This window comes from Elgaria multicarinata, chromosome 2, assembly GCF_023053635.1.
Source record: "Elgaria multicarinata webbii isolate HBS135686 ecotype San Diego chromosome 2, rElgMul1.1.pri, whole genome shotgun sequence".
Taxonomy (NCBI): domain Eukaryota; kingdom Metazoa; phylum Chordata; class Lepidosauria; order Squamata; family Anguidae; genus Elgaria; species Elgaria multicarinata.
In genome coordinates, this window is record NC_086172.1 from 24,834,588 (window position 1) to 24,854,165 (window position 19,578).

At 43.7% G+C, this 19,578-nt stretch overlaps 1 protein-coding gene across 12 annotated transcripts in view; it reads right to left on the reverse strand.

Annotated features, from left to right (window-relative positions):
* Positions 1–833: 833 nt before the first annotated feature.
* ABI2 (abl interactor 2) overlaps positions 834–19,578 on the reverse strand; it is a 67,674-nt gene continuing 48,929 nt past the window's right edge. For 3 of the 12 annotated variants that reach the window (XM_063116138.1, XM_063116136.1, XM_063116146.1), the window contains 7 exons: positions 19,398–19,544; positions 18,279–18,403; positions 14,994–15,179; positions 12,422–12,580; positions 6,271–6,357; positions 4,853–5,026; positions 834–1,206 (listed from right to left, as the gene is read on the reverse strand). In XM_063116138.1, coding sequence (XP_062972208.1) covers positions 1,031–1,206; positions 4,853–5,026; positions 6,271–6,357; positions 12,422–12,580; positions 14,994–15,179; positions 18,279–18,403; positions 19,398–19,544 — 1,054 coding nt within the window. In that variant the 3' untranslated portion in view covers positions 834–1,030. The remainder of the gene's footprint in view (positions 1,207–4,852; positions 5,027–6,270; positions 6,358–12,421; positions 12,581–14,993; positions 15,180–18,278; positions 18,404–19,397; positions 19,545–19,578) is intronic. The other 9 variants (XM_063116140.1, XM_063116139.1, XM_063116144.1 and 6 more) reach the window with 5 other exon arrangements.

Genomic DNA, 19,578 nt, shown 5'->3' on the forward strand with positions numbered 1-19,578 from the left:
CAATTCCCGAAACTATAAAACATGAGGTAATTTCAGAAGACTGCAGCCAGCCTTGGTGAAAAGAACCAAGCCTGATATGCAAATCCAGAAGATGTGGCTTACACATGGCCTGAAAGCAATATGCAGCACATCAGGAGAGCAGCCATAATCCATTTCCCAGCTACTTTGCAAACTGGGAAGCAGAATAAGGCCGCCTGTAGAGAGTTGCAATTATATGCGGGCCACAGCCCAATCTTAATGTTTAAGCTTTATCCTCCGTTCAAGACCTTCCTTTCCAACTCTTGGGGGGGGGGGGAATTAACTGTACAAGAGAGGCTTAGTTTGTGACTTACAGGGTCCAATATAATGGGAGACCATCTTTGATATTACATCCCCCCCTCCCCATGTTATCAAAAATAAGAGGAAGGCCATTTGAAACCAGCTCCTTGCATGTCCAGATCAGGCTACACTGCTCAAGTGTTTGGGTTAGAGATGCAAGGAACCAACCCGAGATCCAGTTGGTCTGTGAACCCAAAACGTTTGCCAGTACAATATTCATCTTCCAATAGTAAGAGTGTGTAGAACAGGAAGTTAGGGAGGGGAGAAGGGGGAGTGGCCTTTCAAAGCCAATCGTTCAGCCCTAGCATCCAGGATGCCCCAATACCAGGGCTTGCATTATTCCTGAGAAAAATCCCATGTCTTGATTGAATGGGTCACAATTTGAGCAATGGATCGGATAACTGGCAAGCTCATTACATCTCCTGTTATCTTACACCCGAATCAGTCAGCTAATTAAAATCTGTCATTCAGCTCAGCCGCTGCTGGCAAATGGAAGAGCCATTTCTTCAAAACAATTCAAATTACTATTTTTATAAAATGTTTGGGGGGAGAGAAGAGAAGCAAAACAAAAAAAAGTAAGAGTGGTTTTGTTACAACAATCCGTCTTTCCTTCAGTTCAACCTGCCCAGGTCTCCCCAGGTGCTGGCGGAGATCTGGGGACAATCTCTCGGTAAGCAAGGTGCACGTCTGCCTCTTGCCGCCATGGTCGTCTTCATTCGGAGTAGTGCATGATGGACTCCACGTAGTTCCCTGGGAACAGTCCTGTTACTCCGTTCATGACACCCTCGTACCACCCATCATCATTTTTCTTAATGACGTAGATGATGGCACCTTCCTGAAAGGAGAGTTCATCCTCCTTGTCTTTCGTGTAGTCGTAGATCGCCACAACTAGAAAGAAAGAGGAAAAACCACATCACAAGATCCCAAGAGAGCAGTTGCTTGGGCTGACATCTATTTCAACAATACATAGCTTTCCCCGGGGAGGGGCGGTTGTCTCTCTTTTCCCAAACAGCAGAAATGTCTCTTTAGTGGCTACGCATTTAAATGCTGTATTTTCTCCCTGCTTGCATTAGAAGGTTGCTCTCATCACAAACAGAATGAACTTGACCTCTTAATACAGTAATACCCTATTACTTCAATTCTGAGATGCACTTTTTTCCCCCATATAAACATCTCTAAAAACGGGGTGCGTCTTAGAATCGCGAGTATGACTTACAGGTTTTTTTTTTCTGTTGGTGGTACTGAAATTAGTGTGCGTCTTACAATCGATGGCACCTTACAATCGAAGAAATATGGTAACTGAAACTTGGTGGGATGACTCCCATGACTGGAAATATAGCAACTGAAGGGTATAACTTGTTCAAAAAAGAGCAGGAGAAATAGAAAGGGAGGCAGAGTCGCACTATATGTTAAGGATATTTATCCCTGCACAGAAATACAGGAGGATGAGCCTGGTAGCCCCACCAAGAGTATCTGGATTAAAATAAATGGGTCAAGGAATAAAAGGAACATGGTCTAGTACCGACTACCCAATCAAGGAGAAGACGAAGATGAAACTTTTGATAAACAAATTGCCAATGTTTCAAGGAAGTGAGATGTAGTAGTAAAGGAGGACTTCAATTACCCTGATATCTGTTGGGAGACAAGTTCTGCCAAAAGTGGCCCTTCCAAGAAATTCCTGACATATGTGGCTGATAATTTTCTCCTACAGAAGTGGAGGAAGGAACTAGAGGATCGGCTACCCTTGATATAATACTGACAAATAGGGATGTCTTAGTGGATAAAGTAGCACTTATGGGAACTCTGGGGGAAAGTTACCATGTCATACTTGAGTTCTTGATTTTAAAGGAAGCAGAAGCGGAGTGTAGCCATGTTCGTACTCTGGATTTTAGGAAAGCTGATTTTAATAAACAAAGAATTATGGTAAATAAGGTCCCATGGCAAGTGACCCTAATGAGAAAAGGAGTCCAAGATGGGTGGAAGGTTTTAAAAAAGGAAAATTTAAAAGCACAATTACAAACAATTCCAACAAGAAAAGAAGTAGAAGACAACAGAAGAAGCCAATGTGGCTCCACAAAAAGCTTAGAGATGACCTGAAAACAAAAAAAGGATGCATATAGGAAGTGGAAGGAAGGCCAGGCTACAAAAGAGAAGTACATACAGGAAGCACAGAAATGCAGGAATGGCATCAGGAAGGCTAAAGCTGAGAATGAGCTGAGGCTAGTGAGGGATGCTAAAAGCAACAAAAAGGCTTTCTTCAGGTATGTGCATAGTAAAAGACAGAAGAAAGAAAAGGTGGTTCAACTACTCAATGAGGATGGCAAATAGAAAACAAACGACAAAGAAAAGGCCAAAGTGCTCAATTCCTACTTTGGTTCAGTCTTCTCCCAAAAGCGGGTCTATGACCCTCCTGGAAAAAGTGAAGTACAAGCTGAAGGAGCAGGAATGCAGTTAAACAAATGGTCAAGGAACGCCTAATTCCTTTGAATGAGTTCAAATCTCCAGGACCCGATGAAGTGCTTCCTAGAGTAATAAAAGAGCTGGCAGAAGAACTCTCAAAACCACTGTCTATTATCTTTGCGAAATCATGGAAGACGGGTGAAGTGCCGGACGACTTGAGGAGGGCTAATGTTGTCCCTATCTTCAAAAAGGGCCAAAAAAATCAATCCCTGGGAAAATTTGGAGCAGATTATAAAGAAGTCAATCTGTAAGCCCCTTAAAAACAATGCAGTGATTACTAAAAGCCAGTATAGCTGTCAAGAACAAATCCTGCCAAATTAATTTGATCTCATTTTTTGATTCGGTAACCTCCCTTGTGGACTGTGGGAATGCTGTAGACATAATATATCTTGATTTCAGCAAAGCTTTTGACAAAGTGCCCCATGATATTCTGTTAACAAACTAGCTAAAACTGGGCTAGATGGAACAACTATTAGGTGGATCCACACTAAAAGAGTGCTTATAAATGGTACCTCCTCAAACTTGGGGGAGGTAACGAGCGAGATTCCGCAGGGCTCAGTCCTGGGCCCAGTGCTCTTCAACATTTTTATTAATGCTTTGGACAAGGAGGTGCAGGGAATGCTTATCAAATTTGCAGATGACACAAAATTGGGTGGGATAGCTAATACTCTGGAAGACAGAAACAAACTTCAAAGTGATCTTGATAGGATGGAGTACTGGGCTGAAAACAACAGAATGGAATTTAATAGAGGTAAATGCCAAGTTCTACATCTAGGAAAACCAAACCAAATGCACAGTTACAAGATAGGGGAAAGTTTGTTCAGCAATACTACAAGCGAGAAAGATCCTGGAATTGTTGTAGCTCACAAGCTGAATATGAGCCAACAGTGAGATGTGGCTGCAAAAAAACAACACAATTTTGGGCTGCATTAATAGAAGTATAGCTTCCGAATAGTGCAATGTACTGGTTCCCCTCTATTCAGCACTGGTTAAGCCTCAGCTTGAATATTGCATCCAGTTCTGGGCACCACACCAAGAAGGATGCAGACAAGCTGGAGGGATTCAGAGGGCAATAAGGATGATCAGGGGTCTGGAAACAAAGCCTGAAAGAACTGGCCATGTTTAGCCTGGAGAAGATTGAGGGGAGACATGAGAGCACTCTTCAAGTACTTGAAAGGCTGTCACACAGAGGAGGGCCAGGATCTCTTCTAGATCATCCCAAAGTGCAGGACATGAACAATGAGCTCAAGTCACAGGAAGCCAGATTCCGGCTGGACATCAGGAAAAACGTCCTGACTGTTAGAGCAGTATGACAATGGAACCAATTATCTAGGGCGATTGTGGGCTCTCTCACACTGGAGGCATGCAAGAGGCAGCTGGACAGCCAATGTGGATTCCTGCATTGAGCACGGGATTGGACTCAATGGCCTTATAGCTCAACTTCCAGCTCAACTATTCAATTATTTTATGAAATCCAAAAAACGTGTTTAGACCTTTATAGGCATTTCATTCTAAAATGAATTCTAAACCTAAAAATTGAGAGAGAAATTTTGCTCTAATGCGGTCTCATTGCAACACACTGATGAGTTAACCCACCAGTCCGTGCTCCTGGGTCCCCTCGCACACAATCTTTTCGTTAAAGTCACTACCATGTGTCTCTCCCACTCCATTTTCACATAAGCTTTTCTTACCAAATGGCAGGGTATGAGAGAACGGATTCATACGTTAAAATTTAAACGTACAAATCTTAGCCTGCTTCCTTCAGAATCCAGGGGAAGGAGTTAATAGTGTCTACAACTAGGCTGAGATTAAAAGCGTCGCTTCAAAGAAACTGGCTAACACTGGTTCTGCCTTGACTGACGGTAAGTAGGACCATTAAGCAGGCCGTGCTTTGAGAAACACCAGAAAATAGCAAAACATTCCTTTCACGCTGTGCCATCACTTGATAAAATTTGAAATATCTGAAGGATAGGGTAGCCATCAATAAAATGCACTGCGCTGAATTCATGCCTAATGGCTGGAATAGAAATCTGGTTCTGTTTTAACTCCGTACTACAGTTTCCAGCAAACTCGCCTTTCTCCAAGTATGTCCTCGGTGCCCATGGTGGATCTTCTTCGGCATAAGGGTCGCTGTATTCTACCACAGCTGCTTCTTCTTCTTCATAATCTTCTGGAGGAGGAGGAGGAGGGGGGGATTCATCAAAGACTGGTTCATCTGCAGGGGGTGGGGGAGGAGGCGTTTCTGAAACTAAAGAGGAACAGAAATACATATTAAAGTCTCGAGCGTTAAATGTTTATGTTACGTGCAGTTTATAAAGGCCGGTTTCACTGTCTGTGTTGTCTCTTCTCCCCTGGTACTGAGTAAGGACAGACCTCCGGGGCTGAAGGATTTTTCCTATTCTATATACAAGACCCAAGGCTGAGAGAGAACTGACCAATACGGAGTCTACAGATCAAAATTAAAATGCTCTCTCGTCTTCCATGTCTCCTAGTCTGTAACATGGGATCATAGAATAGCAGAGTTGGAAGGGGCCTACAAGGCCATCGAGTCCAACCCCCTGCTCAATGCAGGAATCCACCCTAAAGCATCCCCGACAGATGCTTGTCCAGCTGCCTCTTGAAGGCCTCTAGTGTGGGAGAGACCACAACCTCCCTAGGTAACTGGTTCCATTGTCGTGCTGCTCTAACAGTCAGGAAGTTTTTCCTGATGTGCAGCCGGAATCTGGCTTCCTTTAACTTGAGCCCGTTATTCTGTGTCCTGCACTCTGGGAGGATTGAGAAGAGATCCTGGCCCTCCTCTGTCTGACAACCTTTTAAGTATTTGTAGAGTGCTATCATGTCTCCCCTCAATCTTCTCTTCTCCAGGCTAAACATGCCCAGTTCTTTCAGTCTGTCCTCATAGGGCTTTGTTTCCAGACCCCTGATCATCCTCGTTGCCCTCCTCTGAACATGCTCCAGCTTGTCTGCATCCTTCTTGAAGTGTGGCGCCCAGAACTGGATTCAATACTCTAGATGAGGCCTAACCAGGGCCAGATCTTAGTGGGAACACCACTTTCCTACTGAGAGATTTATGACCTACTTCACCTGCTGCCAGCTCTTCCATCTGTCATCCCAAATAGTTATAAGGATGAAAATTCCTGGATAACTCTAGTTTCCCCTTGCAGCAAAGTGCATGCACAAGCACAACGGCTCTCAAACATGTAGAGCAGAAACATTTGGGGGGATAGAACACCTGGTACCCACCAGGTGTTCTTGGACTCCAACTGCAAAAAGGTCATGATGGTTGCTGACTGGACATTGGGCAGAATTCACTAATTCATTTATCAACAACAGATAAACGGGAATGGACAGAGATACAGCAATGTGGGGTTGCCTGTCACCCAAGAGGTATCTTATCACTCATGCTTAGCTAATACAGGTAAATTTAATTTAAGATCCTATATACGAAAGTATCTCTTATCTAAATCACAAACAAATAAATGACGCACTTACTATTTTCCTGAACTCTGGCCACAAATCCCATTAGTGGTAACTGTGGAGTTACCTGTAGGATGGAGGGAGGAGGCGGTGCAAGAGACACTGCAGTGGATTAAAAAATAAAAACGAAGCCTCTGATGAGAAACGTGATAGACCAGGCAGGCACTTTGACTTCAGAACTAAACGCAACAGAAAAGAGAAGCCACGGAAAAAAGGAGACACCGTCACTGGCCAGTTTTAAACTAGCTGCCAAGGACAATACTGACGCTTGCTTTAACTAGCAATCAGGCAGAATTTTCTTTGAAAGTTAATGCACGGCTTGCTTCTGTAACAGAAATGTTTCTTCTTCTTCTTTTTATGCAAAGCATCTCCTATAGTCACCGCAGAATATTCTTCAAGCACCTCCTTCTGAATCACAGACATCCCTGGCTGTTGGGGAAGATAACTTGATGTGGAAAATGGAAATATTCCCAAATCCACGTAGTCTTCCCAGTGCTTCATTTTTGCACCATCTGTATTATTGCTCCCAGACTGTGGAATAGCCTGCCGGAGGAGACTCGTCAGCTTGACAGTCTTTTAGCGTTCAAGAAAGCTGTCAGGACTGATCTCTTCCGGCAGGCCTGTCTAGTAGAATTTTAGGATACGTTTAATATGCTTTTAGGATGTTTTTAACAGTGTATGCTATGTTTTTAATCAGTATTTTATGTATATTATGCTTTGTTGTTTTTCCCCATCTTGATCCAATCAGAGAGGCGGGTAAGAAATAAATTATTTTTTATTATTATTATTATTATTATTATTATTATTATTATTATTATCATTATTAGTGCTCCAAGGATAAAAAATTATAGTTTCATATTTGGTTTACTAAATATTTGAAGACACTGATGAAAGTTGCACACAATGCCTCTTTCTTAGCATGATCAGAGAAAGTTTAGGGCTGGGACTTGGAATAACTTTACTCAAGGTGTCTGTGTAGTTTGAAAGCAATGAATAGAAGGACTTTAATGAACTGTGTGATCTTACTGTTTATAGGAGTTTTTAGAAGAGTGCTTGTGGGATTAAGCCCCCAACTCTGTGGAGGGGTTGAGAGCTTTACCTGAGATAGCTTCAAGGAAGGCTATATTGACTTTCTCCCACAGAGCTCAATGGGGACCTTTCTCTTCTGCGCCTAGAGACGCAGTTGAGCTGGGGGCAAACCTAATCCCAGCCCCAGCTGCTGGGGAAGGAGGAAGTCAGGGGTGGAGAACTTTTGCTGGCCCAAAGGCCAAATGGGCTCCAGGTGGGCACACTTAGGGCCACCCACAGCTGGCACATGGCCCACCGACATGATTGCCCAGACCACACCCCCACCACACAACACCACCACTTCCTTCCCAAGACTTCCCCCACTTGCATAGCAAAGGCTTTTAAGGGCCTCCGCTGGTACCAATGGGTTGTTTTTTTTTTAAAAAAAAAAAAACCTGATTGCAGCATGGCAAGGGGGCTGATAGAGCATTTGGGGAGGGATTTGCCCTTCCCTCCCTAATAGCGCCCCTTCCAATCACCCCAATACATCAATTAGGCTTCCTAAAGGCCCATTTTATGCCAATTTAAGCTGATGGGAGACTAAGAGATTTTTCCTTCCACGATGGGGGACGGGCACGATCACTAGTGGAGAAGCTGGCAGGCCAGTTGAGGCTCCCCATCCCTTGGTCCACATCTGAATCACGTCATGAACTCCAATTCCTTTACTTTCGACCTGAGGGTTCAGTGGACGCAATTAATTCTATACGTTTTGTTTATTTCATTTATATCCCGCTTTTTACCTCCAAGGAACCCAAGGCGGCATACAAAATCTTCCTCCTCTCCATTTTATCCTCACAACAACAACCCTGTGAGGTAGGTTGGGCTGGGAGTCTGTGACTGGCCCAAAGTCACTGGGTGCTGAGCTTCCATGACTGAGTGGGGACTAGAACCCGGATCTCCCGACTCCCAGTCCAACACTTTAGCCCCTACACCACACCACTTTTTTTAAAAAAACGGAGCTTCCCGAGTGCTGCACTTAGGGGCCAGGGCTATTGCCAATTCAAAAAAATGTATTCGTGTGCACAGTCTCAATTTGCTTTTGTTGTTTATTGTGCTGTACATAGGTGTAACAGAGTGCATTTCAGTCCACATCTTGGGAAGCTCTCAATACACGCAGTTCTGCAACCATTCTCACATTATAGATGCTTTCACATAACATCACAGCCTGCACTCCTTCCGGACACCTGTATTCTCAAAAGTATTTTTCTTTGGATAGTCCCTCAATATAAAATTCAGAACTCATTTTTCAAATAGCGTTGCTTGCTCCTCTGTCCTAACAGCTCTTCATTTTTCTGGTACCACAGCAATCTGGTTGCCCTCAGCCTTCTCCCCACAATGGGTCTTTGTTGGGCATCCCATTGATCATCCTCTGGAAGAGGCCCAAGTCCATGGACCTATTTCTTACCTGAGCATCTAAATTTCAATTCTTACAGACCTCTCCTTATTTGTTATTGGCTTCAAAGGAAGTTCCTTTCTTTGTAAATTTACAATCTAAGCAAGCAACCCCTTTAAATCATTGCTTTCTTCTTGTCTAGGCAGATTGAATTAGGATTATAGAAGCTATTTACAGGCTATTTGGCATCTTTTGTGAGATGAAGAAACAGCAACTATTAAAGAGCCATATATTTAACAACTCATGCCACAACAGATTCCCCAAAACATGCTGAGTATCAGGCAACGATTTTTGCAGGGGAAAAACATCTTCAAAGGTTTCTCTTCCTATAAAAGCTTTTGAACGCTTTTATGGGTTTTCTCCATGAGCCTGCAAAGAGTCCATTATTAGTATCTCCTTCACACTTAGAACGATGCCTTTTTACCATACTTATGGCTACTTCATCCAATACATTTTGAACACGCACATGCAAAATGCTTTGCGACTGCAGACGTCCTAGAGGTATGTGCACTGAGGGGCCACAGAGCTACACTTATGCCATCGTGTGGTGGATCCAGAGGCACGTCGTCCCAGTAGACGGGGTGTTGGGTTTGGTATGGAAGAGCCCAACTTCGCCTCGATGCCCAACCCCTGGCCTCTGCCAGGTTGTGAGCTCTCAGGCTAACATCTCAATTTACGGACCTGTGTGTGGCTGTACGTTACTTTAGAAATTCTTTCAAACATGCCTCTTAAGCTTAGTTATCATGAACAGAACGAGTAGGAAGCCTGTGTCCGGACTGCATTACTTGAGACTGCAGGTCCTACTTCCCATGACAGAACACTTTCCCAAAGAACAACATTCTCAGATATAGAAAACTAGCATGTTAAGAGAGTTTTCTAACAGTAACAAAGCTTTATTGTTCCAACCCATTGTTTTGCTGTTTACTGAGAGTTTTCTACATTCAGGAAAGTGTGTATGCCTCTGTCCTATTTAACTATAGGAGCATCCAGTCATGAATCCCCCACCTGGAGCCAGAACAAGTACACATGTGTACACACACACACACACTTACCATCTCATCTGCTGTTTATGAGAACCAGGTCTCATAGGACAAATCGAAAACACAGAAACAGAACTGAAAGTTCTGCTTGATCCAAGCAAACCATCTATTTAAGGAATATGCAGCTGCGAGATGAATGCGGTTCTAGTATGTTGATTCTTTTTTGGCAGCTCTGTTAGTGGTTGGCATTTGAGACTAGCTTCCCCATACTGGCTCCTAGGATGTGAAACTGACTTAAAACAGATTTCCTTCCAAAAATGTAAGCCAGCTCAACCGGGGGGGGGGGGGGGGGGGAGAGTAAACAGCCACTTATGAAATAAGAATGGATGCAAACACAGCCAAAGTAAAGTGATCACATTACCTTTATGGAGCAAGCCCCCTCTTCCTCCCCTCCCCCACCGCCAATCCAGTATGGAGCAGTACTGGATTGTGCCTGGCTGGCTGGCTCCTGACCTTGTTGTCACTGGATTCTTAAAAATAACAATAAAGGGACATTGCTGCGCTCTCTCTCTCTCTCTCTCTCTCTCTCTCTCTCTCTCTCTCTCTCTCTCTCTCTCGTATGCACTCTCTTCTCCAATTCTCATCTCTTAAAAAAAAATCAGCTGCTGCCCTCAGGTGAGGTTCCCAACCCCTAGAGCGGCTCCGGCTCAGTCTCTCTCTCTCTCTCTCTCTCTCTCACTGCACCTGGCTTCTCCCTTCATGCACAGTTTTTTTACTTCCGCATTGGCCCAGTCGGTCACCTGATTCATTCAGGGGATGATTTCCACAGCACGCCCTCCAGGAAACTGGCCATTTTTGTAGGGAAGGATCTTGGCCTGCGCACGCAAACACGCAAGCACACTTTGTTCGCTGAAGTCAGTGGTGCCAGCAGACCAACTGGTGACAAGCAAAGCAGTCCAGCAGCAGTCAGGGCAACGGCGGGCCAAGCTAGAAAAGCTGACCGAGGAGGAGGCGAGGAACCGGCAGCGCTCCAACCCACACCACGTAAACAGGGGGAGCCCCGGGGTGGGGGGCAGGGCACCGCAGTGCCCGCTCTATTAATAGACTTGCCCCTGAGCAACCGATTAGCAGCGGCAACCACCAAGCAAGCGCTGTAGCTGCTGAGACAAGACCATGGTGGCAGCAGACAGGCTGGCCGCTGCTCCGGTCAAATTGAGGAAGAGAAGAGGCAGGGAGAGAGGGAAGGTTTTGTGAGCCGCCAATGGCCTGCTAGCCTTGCAGTAAAGACCAGGGTACAAGAGGGAACAAAGCCATATGATAAAACAAAAGAAATAAGATATTGAGTTGACTTAGAATGGCAACCAAATATCAAATACAGTCAGTTTATAGAGGAAAACACAACCCACCCACCCCATATGGGGGTCGTATCACAACATTCAGGACATTGTAATGATGGATAAGATCACCACTAAAACAATGCCAGCCTGTAAACATCCTGACAATTTCATAGAGAAATGGTTTCCCCCATGTTGCCCCACTCAGGGGCCGCCACAATCAGTGGGTCCCCATGTTCTTCCCGGGACAGGTGATATGTACCTATAGAGCTCCGCTGAACAAAAGCGGCAGGCGGTTCTGTCGCTCTTGCCTCGTGGCTCTGTAGGCATGTGAAACCATCAATGGCATCCACCACATGACATAATCATTAACGGTTGTGCAGATAGTCAAGTCTGTGTTGATACTTTGAAATTGTGTAAATAATCAAATGTGTATTTTACAAAGAATGGGTGTAGTTAAAGATTGAAAGCAGAGAAACGCAGCAGCAAATTAGGCAGGTGTCTGTTATGAAGGCAAGAAACACCTGTTAATTGATGTCAGTTTGCTAACAGTTTAAAAAGGGAGTGTCTTAAACAGTTGGGAGGAGGGGGTCGGGAGGAGGAAAAGAACTGACGAAAGGAACATTGCTGCAGAAAGGAGATGGAAGCAAGGTTGCTGATACTGCCTCGTTTGGCTGGCACGGGAGGAAAGCTTCAAAGCAAAAGGTCTGAAAACTGAAACTCCCAGAGACTAATTGCTGGTAGGAAAGATTGTTTAAAAGTTCTCAGAAGAAAGGAAGAAGAATGCAATCTGAATATGCAATGAAATGAATTGTATGTTGTTCTATTGCCAATGCTGAAAAGTAAAGCTATACTCCTATTAACCTATTTGGCGTAAGAACTTATCTTTACAGCAGCGTGAGGAAGTAAGCTGGAATCCGCTGACTCCTTCCTCTCGGGTGAGGAAAGAGTATAAACACAACCCAACAGTCTGCACATCGTTGATTATTTGCATTGGTTATTTCGGAGAAATAACCAACTGTGGTCTGGAAAAGGCTCATCATACAACACAATAGTCAACGGTTGACTATTTAATCAACTGGGGATTGTGTCATCCGAACCCAGTCAGTGTCTCCCCAGCAATATTTGGTTTAAGAATGACGTTATACGATTGGGCCTGGCACTTCTCTGCCTCTTTTCTTTGGATGCTGTTTGCATCAGTCAAGGGAACACTGAGCACTTTTCACATCTGTGTGTGCTTATGTTAGTTTGTTTAACCAAACATTGCCAGGGAGATGGATCCATGAGGGATGTGGGTCAGCATGAGCTACACATATCTCCCTACAGACTCCACAGCACTGGCATCTTTCTTGGTGGGTCGGAGTAGTGAATCCCGCTGCAGTCCATCTTACCTGGGTTCTGGCTATAAAACGGTCCTCCGTTCACCTGGTTTTGAAGGCTGTTCTGTGAAGTGATGGAGGGAGGGCGCCTGTATGGCAAAGAGCCCCCTATTGTTGGAGGGGTGTGACGAGTAGCAGGTCTGTTCATGCTGTAGAACTGAACAGGATGACCTGTTTGGAAAAAGAAAAGGATACAGGTGTGAATAGGGAATACAAACACTTTGAAACCAGAGCCTGCATTTTCACATACACATTTAAAATCTACCTCAAGAGAGTTTCTGAAAACAACGCAGTTTGTATTCACGCCTAATTCAGTTGATACTTTATTGGTCAATAATACAAAGCTTACAGTTCTATGCATTAGTAGTTCAAAGGCAACGTGACTGAAGATGAACCAAATTATCAAATGGGGAAAATGTCGCTGGTAGCATATTACACAGCATTTAAAAGGAGAAAGATCACAAAGCTGATCTGTTAGCCCTGAAAGAAGCTGACTAAGCTTGGAACAAGCATACAACCAGTGTGCTCTGCTTGATTTTCCAGAACACAACATTCAGATCTAGTTTACTTACATCACTTGATGACCAGCATGTGTGAATGAGGAACCACAGATGAAACTTTTACATCACTGCAAACACAATGCTTCCCAGTAGAAACGGTTTACATGTTTAGCAGAGACACAAAAATTACAATAACCCAGTGACAAATATCCATACATTAATCAGCCCTGTATTGCTCCATGTTTGAATGGTTTCACCAATCACAGAACACTGGATTTTAATGCATAGTTACTAATCAACTTTAACCTCAGCTGCTGCCTTATTCCTGATGGTGGGTTGTCCCACCCCACACCAAATCCAAAAGCAATGGCATGGTAAAACCTAGAGCAGTGGTTCCCAAACTTTTTCAGGTAACCGCCCCCTTGGTTCCACAAACTCATGCCCAGTGCCCCCAACCCTACACTATAAAAATCATTATTTAGAATAGTGGTTTTCAACAACCCACTAAGGAAGATAATAACAATAAAATTCAAAACAGTAATAATTAATTGAATATTTATTCAAAATCCGAAGCACCTGCCGCAGGCTTGCCGAGAGAGGGAGAAAAAAGAGAGTGAACGCCTCTGTTTTGCAGCCGGCGTGGCGTGGCACACCAAGCAGGATATGTCTTTTCATTAGCATTTTGGTGCTTTTGAAACATTTCAATTCACTGTTAAAAGGACTCTTCCTAAATGGTATTAATACATGTGTGGATTCTTCCCCTGTATGGCTTGGGACCAAGCTACCTTCTCCCATAAAAATGTCCCAGGGTTTTAAGACCTTCTGGAGAGGCGCTTCTCGGAAAAGACCACCTTGAGTGCCCCCCTGCCTCTTAGCACCCCCCTGCCGCCACCTTACCTCTTAGCGCCCCCCGATGCAATCCCACCGCCCCCAAGGGGGCAGTACCGCCCACTTTGGGAACCACTGACCTAGAGCATGGTAATACTGGCTAATCAGTTTCTTCCTCTAACTATTTAAGCAACTTAGGGTACAATCCTATGCGTATTTAGAATGAAAAAAGTCCTACAACTCTCAGCACAGCTGGCTGAGAAATGCTGGGAGTTGTAGGACTTTTTTCTGTCTTAGATTGTGCCTTTAGACTGTCATCAGTTAAGATTCATCATCATGCTTCAAAGTCTCTCAAAACTATGTCATGAATTTCTGGTGCACTACAGCCAGATACAATACGTCTACGAAATATTGAATTTAGATATCTGGAAGCAACTTCTAAATAAGTCACCAAAATTAATGAACAGATCAATCTGAAAGCAACCTGTAAAGAAGACACCAACATTAATGAACGATGAGAAGGGTAATCGTTGAATATAAAGAATGGAGAAAAGACTGTAGAGCATATAAGGGGGTATATTTCTTAAACAGATTGTGCACTTCATACACAGAAATACAATAACCCCATGTGTGCAATATCGTGCTATACCATCACAGCAGCTGAGAGAAAAAAAGCAGATATATTGTGGTGCTTATAACTGCAAAGACTAAATCAACGCACATACCAGTGTTTGCCTATTCATAGGATTAATCAGGCAAAACGCCACTTGCCAATTTGGTTTTCTTTAGCTTCCATTTCATTAGGTACTGAATCAAAATGAGTACCCTTGTTCTTTCAAGAATTCATGGAAAGCAAAAGCTACTGGTCCAAGACACATCCTGTTGATCTTCACATGTTAGAACCTGAATTTTGCCGAGTGTACAATTTGATATTCCAAAAGAACACGCTTTTCCTGAAAATGGCACAGAGCATTTGTAAGACTTTAATGTTTGGAGGGAAAATATCTCTTTCCCAAGATGTGCCAGATCTACACCAAGCAGGATATAACACTTTGAAAATGGTTTAAAAGCTATATATGTAATGTGTCCTGGGCCTGAACAGTTGTCAAAACCATTATAAACCGTTAAAAAGCAGTAGTGTAGATCCTGCCAGGGAAAGAATAAATCAATAAATCTAAGAACGCCACAAAACATGACCAGCCTTAGGTACCATCACATCTTTGCTCAGCTGCCTGCAAAGAGCAGCAGAAACTCACCTGCAGAAGGAGCGGAAGAGGCAGCAGGGGGAGTTGGAGAAGTGAAGCCATCAGCAAGGGGCTGCGCCCCTGCAGCAGCAGCAGCGGCGGCATCCGGGGCAGCAGAGGATGGGGCAGGGGCGAGAGGAGTGGGAGCAGGGGCAGAAGTAGCAGGAAGGGGAGAGGTGCCAGCTGAACTAGCGGGGGCTGGGTGGAAAGAGGAGGAAGAGGAGGAGGAGTTAATGAGGAGTTCATACGGGTGTCGGGTTAGCAAGGGTTAGAAAAAGCTTTGAGTATTTGGTATTAGGTGTTCCCCAAACCCTTAAATGGTAGCAAAAAAAGTGAGGAGGGATAGAAGAATGATGCTGATGTAGGGAAAGGAGTTACCCCTTAGGTCCGCAGGGGAAAAACAACAACCAGGAGCAACAATGCACCTTGCATATAAGAAAGTTTTACAAATATGAAGCATCACCTTATATGTCATCAGTTAACATATCTGTTAACCATCTGTCAGGGATGCTTTAGGGTGGATTCCTGCATTGAGCAGGGGGTTGGACTCGATGGCCTTGTAGGCCCCTTCCAACTCTGCTATTCTATGATTCTATATACCTCATGCTATGGAGAAAAAAAACTTTAGCTAACCAGTCCTTCGCTCAGCATACATTTTAGCCCATTTTTTTTATTAAAAAATAATATGTACAGCAAAGGGGAAATGCTATTTCCCCCCTTTGTTTTTAGCACAAATAATGCTTTTCAAAATATCAATTTTTCTTGTTTTGCCGAGTATGGTAAAAAGCAATACCAAAAATCTGCTTAAACAAGAAGGAAGGAAAGGACAAAAGTCTGCATTTCTGCAAATATGAAATAATGGTCCTTAAGCATGTGGAAGCATAGAGCAACTCATAATAGATCCACTCAACTTAGAATTTTGCAGCTTCTCATGGAAGCAAAAACGTATAAATTAAGGGCACATCTGCCCCATTGCCTCACTGTATTTCGAAAATTAGAATGGGATTATCACTCCAAACGGAGAGGCGGGTAAGAAATAAATATATTATCATTATCATTACTATTGCATCATCCTATTTTTTTTCTCAGCACCAAGTTTTAGTTAAGTACAACTGATGCAATGAATCAATGACCCAAACAAACAAGTATTTTCAAACTATGACAATAATATTTTAGTACTTGTGATTCTGTGGTATTATTTGTATAATTCCATTTTCAAATGGGGGGGGGGAGACACTTATACACCAAGGCAGTAAGATTGTTTAGCACCATAGTTACTTTGCATTGACAAAGCAGTTTCAGTACCATTTTTCTCTTCAAATTTTTAGTAGGCTGTGTGCTTTACAAAAGTGTAAAGCAATTAAAATGCAGACCCAATTCAGCAATTATATTCTCAATGCCCACAATCTAAGAGTTAAATCATATGAAAGATAAAATGGATATTGGTTGCTTGGGAAGCCTACTTGCCTGCTCCTCCCTAATAATTTTAAATTATTCGAATTAAAAGTTCAGACTGCGCAACACCAGGCAGATTAGAGGAGGGAAGTAGATTCCAACAACAGCCCAAACAAACCAGCCAATGCTGAGGGACAGCGACAGAACTGAAGGCCCCAGGCCTCCTTTCAGAAAGGCGCCGCCAGAAAAAGTTCTGAGGAGAAACACCCACACCCGCCTCTTTCCCTCAAAGGACCTCCAAATTCACCTAATCCTGTCTAGGACACTGAGAGGAGGAAGGGGGAGAGAGGAGGAAAAGGATCACTCCTAATTATCATATTTGCCCCATTGAGAAAGCACCTTAAACCATGGCTTTAACCACAATGGCTAAGCCAGAAAGCACGGCCAGAATTCAGAAGACACTTTAAACCAAGGCTTTAACCACGGTGTATAAGGCTTTTTGCCTTTTTCACCATGGTTAACACCATGGTTTAAGGTGTCTTCGAAACATGGTCTGGCTTTCTGGCTTAACCACCATGGTTTAAAGCCGTGGTTTAAGGTGTCTTCTGAACAGGGCCTTTATGTTTCAAACTATCAGGCTGCCAAAGAGCAGCCCAAAAAACCTGACCCTTCTCAGTGAAGACAGAGTCAAGACTGGGAGGGGGTTCCCTCCTCCAGGAGCAGAAGTGAAATTTCATTGGCCCTGTCTTCTCAAGCTGGAGGACTTAACCTTTGCTGTTGGGTCCACTTCTCCGCTGACCGAGAATATGCAACGCCCAGCAGTAAAGCACAGGCTTTGCACGCAAAAGGACCCAGGCACAATCCCCGGCATTTCTAAACAGGGCTGGGAAAGGCCCATGCCTGGAACCCTGGAAAGCTGATGCCACTCAAGAGTAAACAATATTACTGAACTACATGGACCAATGGGCTGACTCAGCGTAAGGTAACATCCCGGGTTCTTAAATTAACAGAACGTTCTCTGTACTGGGTAGAACAATACCCCAATACCTTACTCTGCACATTGGTTGCCCTGCTTTGGAGTACATTTATTAAGTTATATCTTTTATGTTAACTCCATTAGGCACCAGGAGCTGCCACTAGAAGGTGGAGGGGAGGTGGCAATTCATCCCCAGTGTTTATGCAGAGCCATTGTGCATGTAGGCACAGGCCTCTTGGGAGCTCAATCCAAATGCTTCTCAAGCAGAGAAGCTGAAATCCAATTCCATCGCCGCCACTTTATCTCCATTATCTCATTAGTATGGTGATTTCACCCACACAACCACTGCAATTTTTTTTAAAAAAATTAAGCTTCTACATATGCATGTGCTTTCTATTTGCACAAGAGATTGCTATTCGTATCCAACATTGGTAAGCTATGTAAAATAAAGGGAGTAAAAACTCTGGAATAAGGACATGGGACACATACACAAATTATCGTTGCTGCACAGAATCCAAAATCTTCTAACTTGAAATTGGCACAAGGACTGAGGGCTCTACTGAAATCCTGGCATGGAGACCCCTCCCCAGCCTTGGAATCAGGACACAAAGCTTTTGCTAAGAAACTGACGAGACCTATTGTGGCAGCATCTAGCCAAGTTCTAGCCAACTTGGCTAGTTCAAGCATCTAGCCATGTTTTAGCCTTTGCAGGCTTAAAAGGCACCCTCCCCATTTGTCACTCAAGGACACACCCAAGACTAGCAAGTATTTCAAACGTTCCCAAGTAATGCCAAGCGCTAATTTGTCTTCCAAATTTACACAGCGCTGAGAAAGGAGGACAAATTAAGCACAGGGACATAACGACTAGAGGTTTCTCTGATAAACGAATCACCAGAACATGAGAGGGAGCTGAGCTTCCCATTTACCTGGATACACGCTGGGAGGGGACGGAGTGGGGACAGCAATAGGGACTCCCACACTTCCACTTCCGCTGTTTTCTCGACTGCTGCTCCGACTGCTAGGGTGGCTCCCTCCACTGCTCCCGCTGCTGCTAAAGAAATAAAAACCACCAAGGTATCTACATTCCATCCCACGCTGAACACACAGCTTCATAACAGAAGGCTGCTAAATCTGCAATTCTGCGGACAGAGAAACACATGATGAAGTCTTTGCCAATGCCTAAGCTAAAATTGGGATGCACCATCCAAGGATAACAGCTGCCTGCTAAATTATAGGACATGGCCTGCAGGAAGCTATCCAACGGGTCCTGGCAATATGGACCTTTGGTGGAAAGGGGGCCAACATCTGTAAGAAGGCTGCTTTTAGCTGCACTGCTTGACACTCTTCCAAGTAAAACACTTCGGTACAAAATAGTTTTCAGAAATATACCATGAAATCTTACCAATGTACTATTATTTTTTGCTACGTGGGGCTGACCTGCTGTGTAGATCCATTTCCACAAAATGGCCTATTTTACCAGGGCCATTGCCCAGCCATTATATGCCTTCTGAAAATCCACAAAAATAAATGCAATCAGCCGTGTTTCCTGTAGTTAACCAAATAACGTATCTGTTCGGAGTTGCCAACATTTTCACAGGCATCAAAGTCTCACCACTGTTCAGCATGAAAATCGTGGTTTCAAAACCTTGTAATGGAAGCTACTATAAAACCTCACAATTGCAATATTCTCCTTTTCAAGCACCGCATTTTAGAAACTGTGCATCACCTTGGGGCGGACAGGCCAATAATAAAAGTTATAAATAAAAATTAGATATATTAATTAGATATCGTGGTGTTACAAATCAGCTAGTAAATTCTGTCCTGCTTTTGAATAAACGCTTCCTAAACAAACAATGCCACATTGTACAATACATAGTATAAGCAGCATGGTTTCCCTCTAATGCCCAATGGATTTCCCAGGAAATCACATGAATTTATGAAGTTCTAAGTGAAGGGGTGGGGTAGGGTGTTAAAAGCAGATTGCTATAAACTGTGTTATGGGTCTTAATTATTGTTAATATTTTGTGGAGGAGCAGACTGAATACCTGTAAGTGCGATTCCTTTGATTCACAGAAGCTGTTCTAACAGGGCTCTGTTGCGAGGGAGCCATATTACGGGTAGGGCTAGGTACATAGTCATTTGGTACCACTGGAGGACGCACTGGCTCCAGTGTGCGATAGGGAGAGTGACGCCTACACAAGAAAAACATATGTATGGAAGCAATTT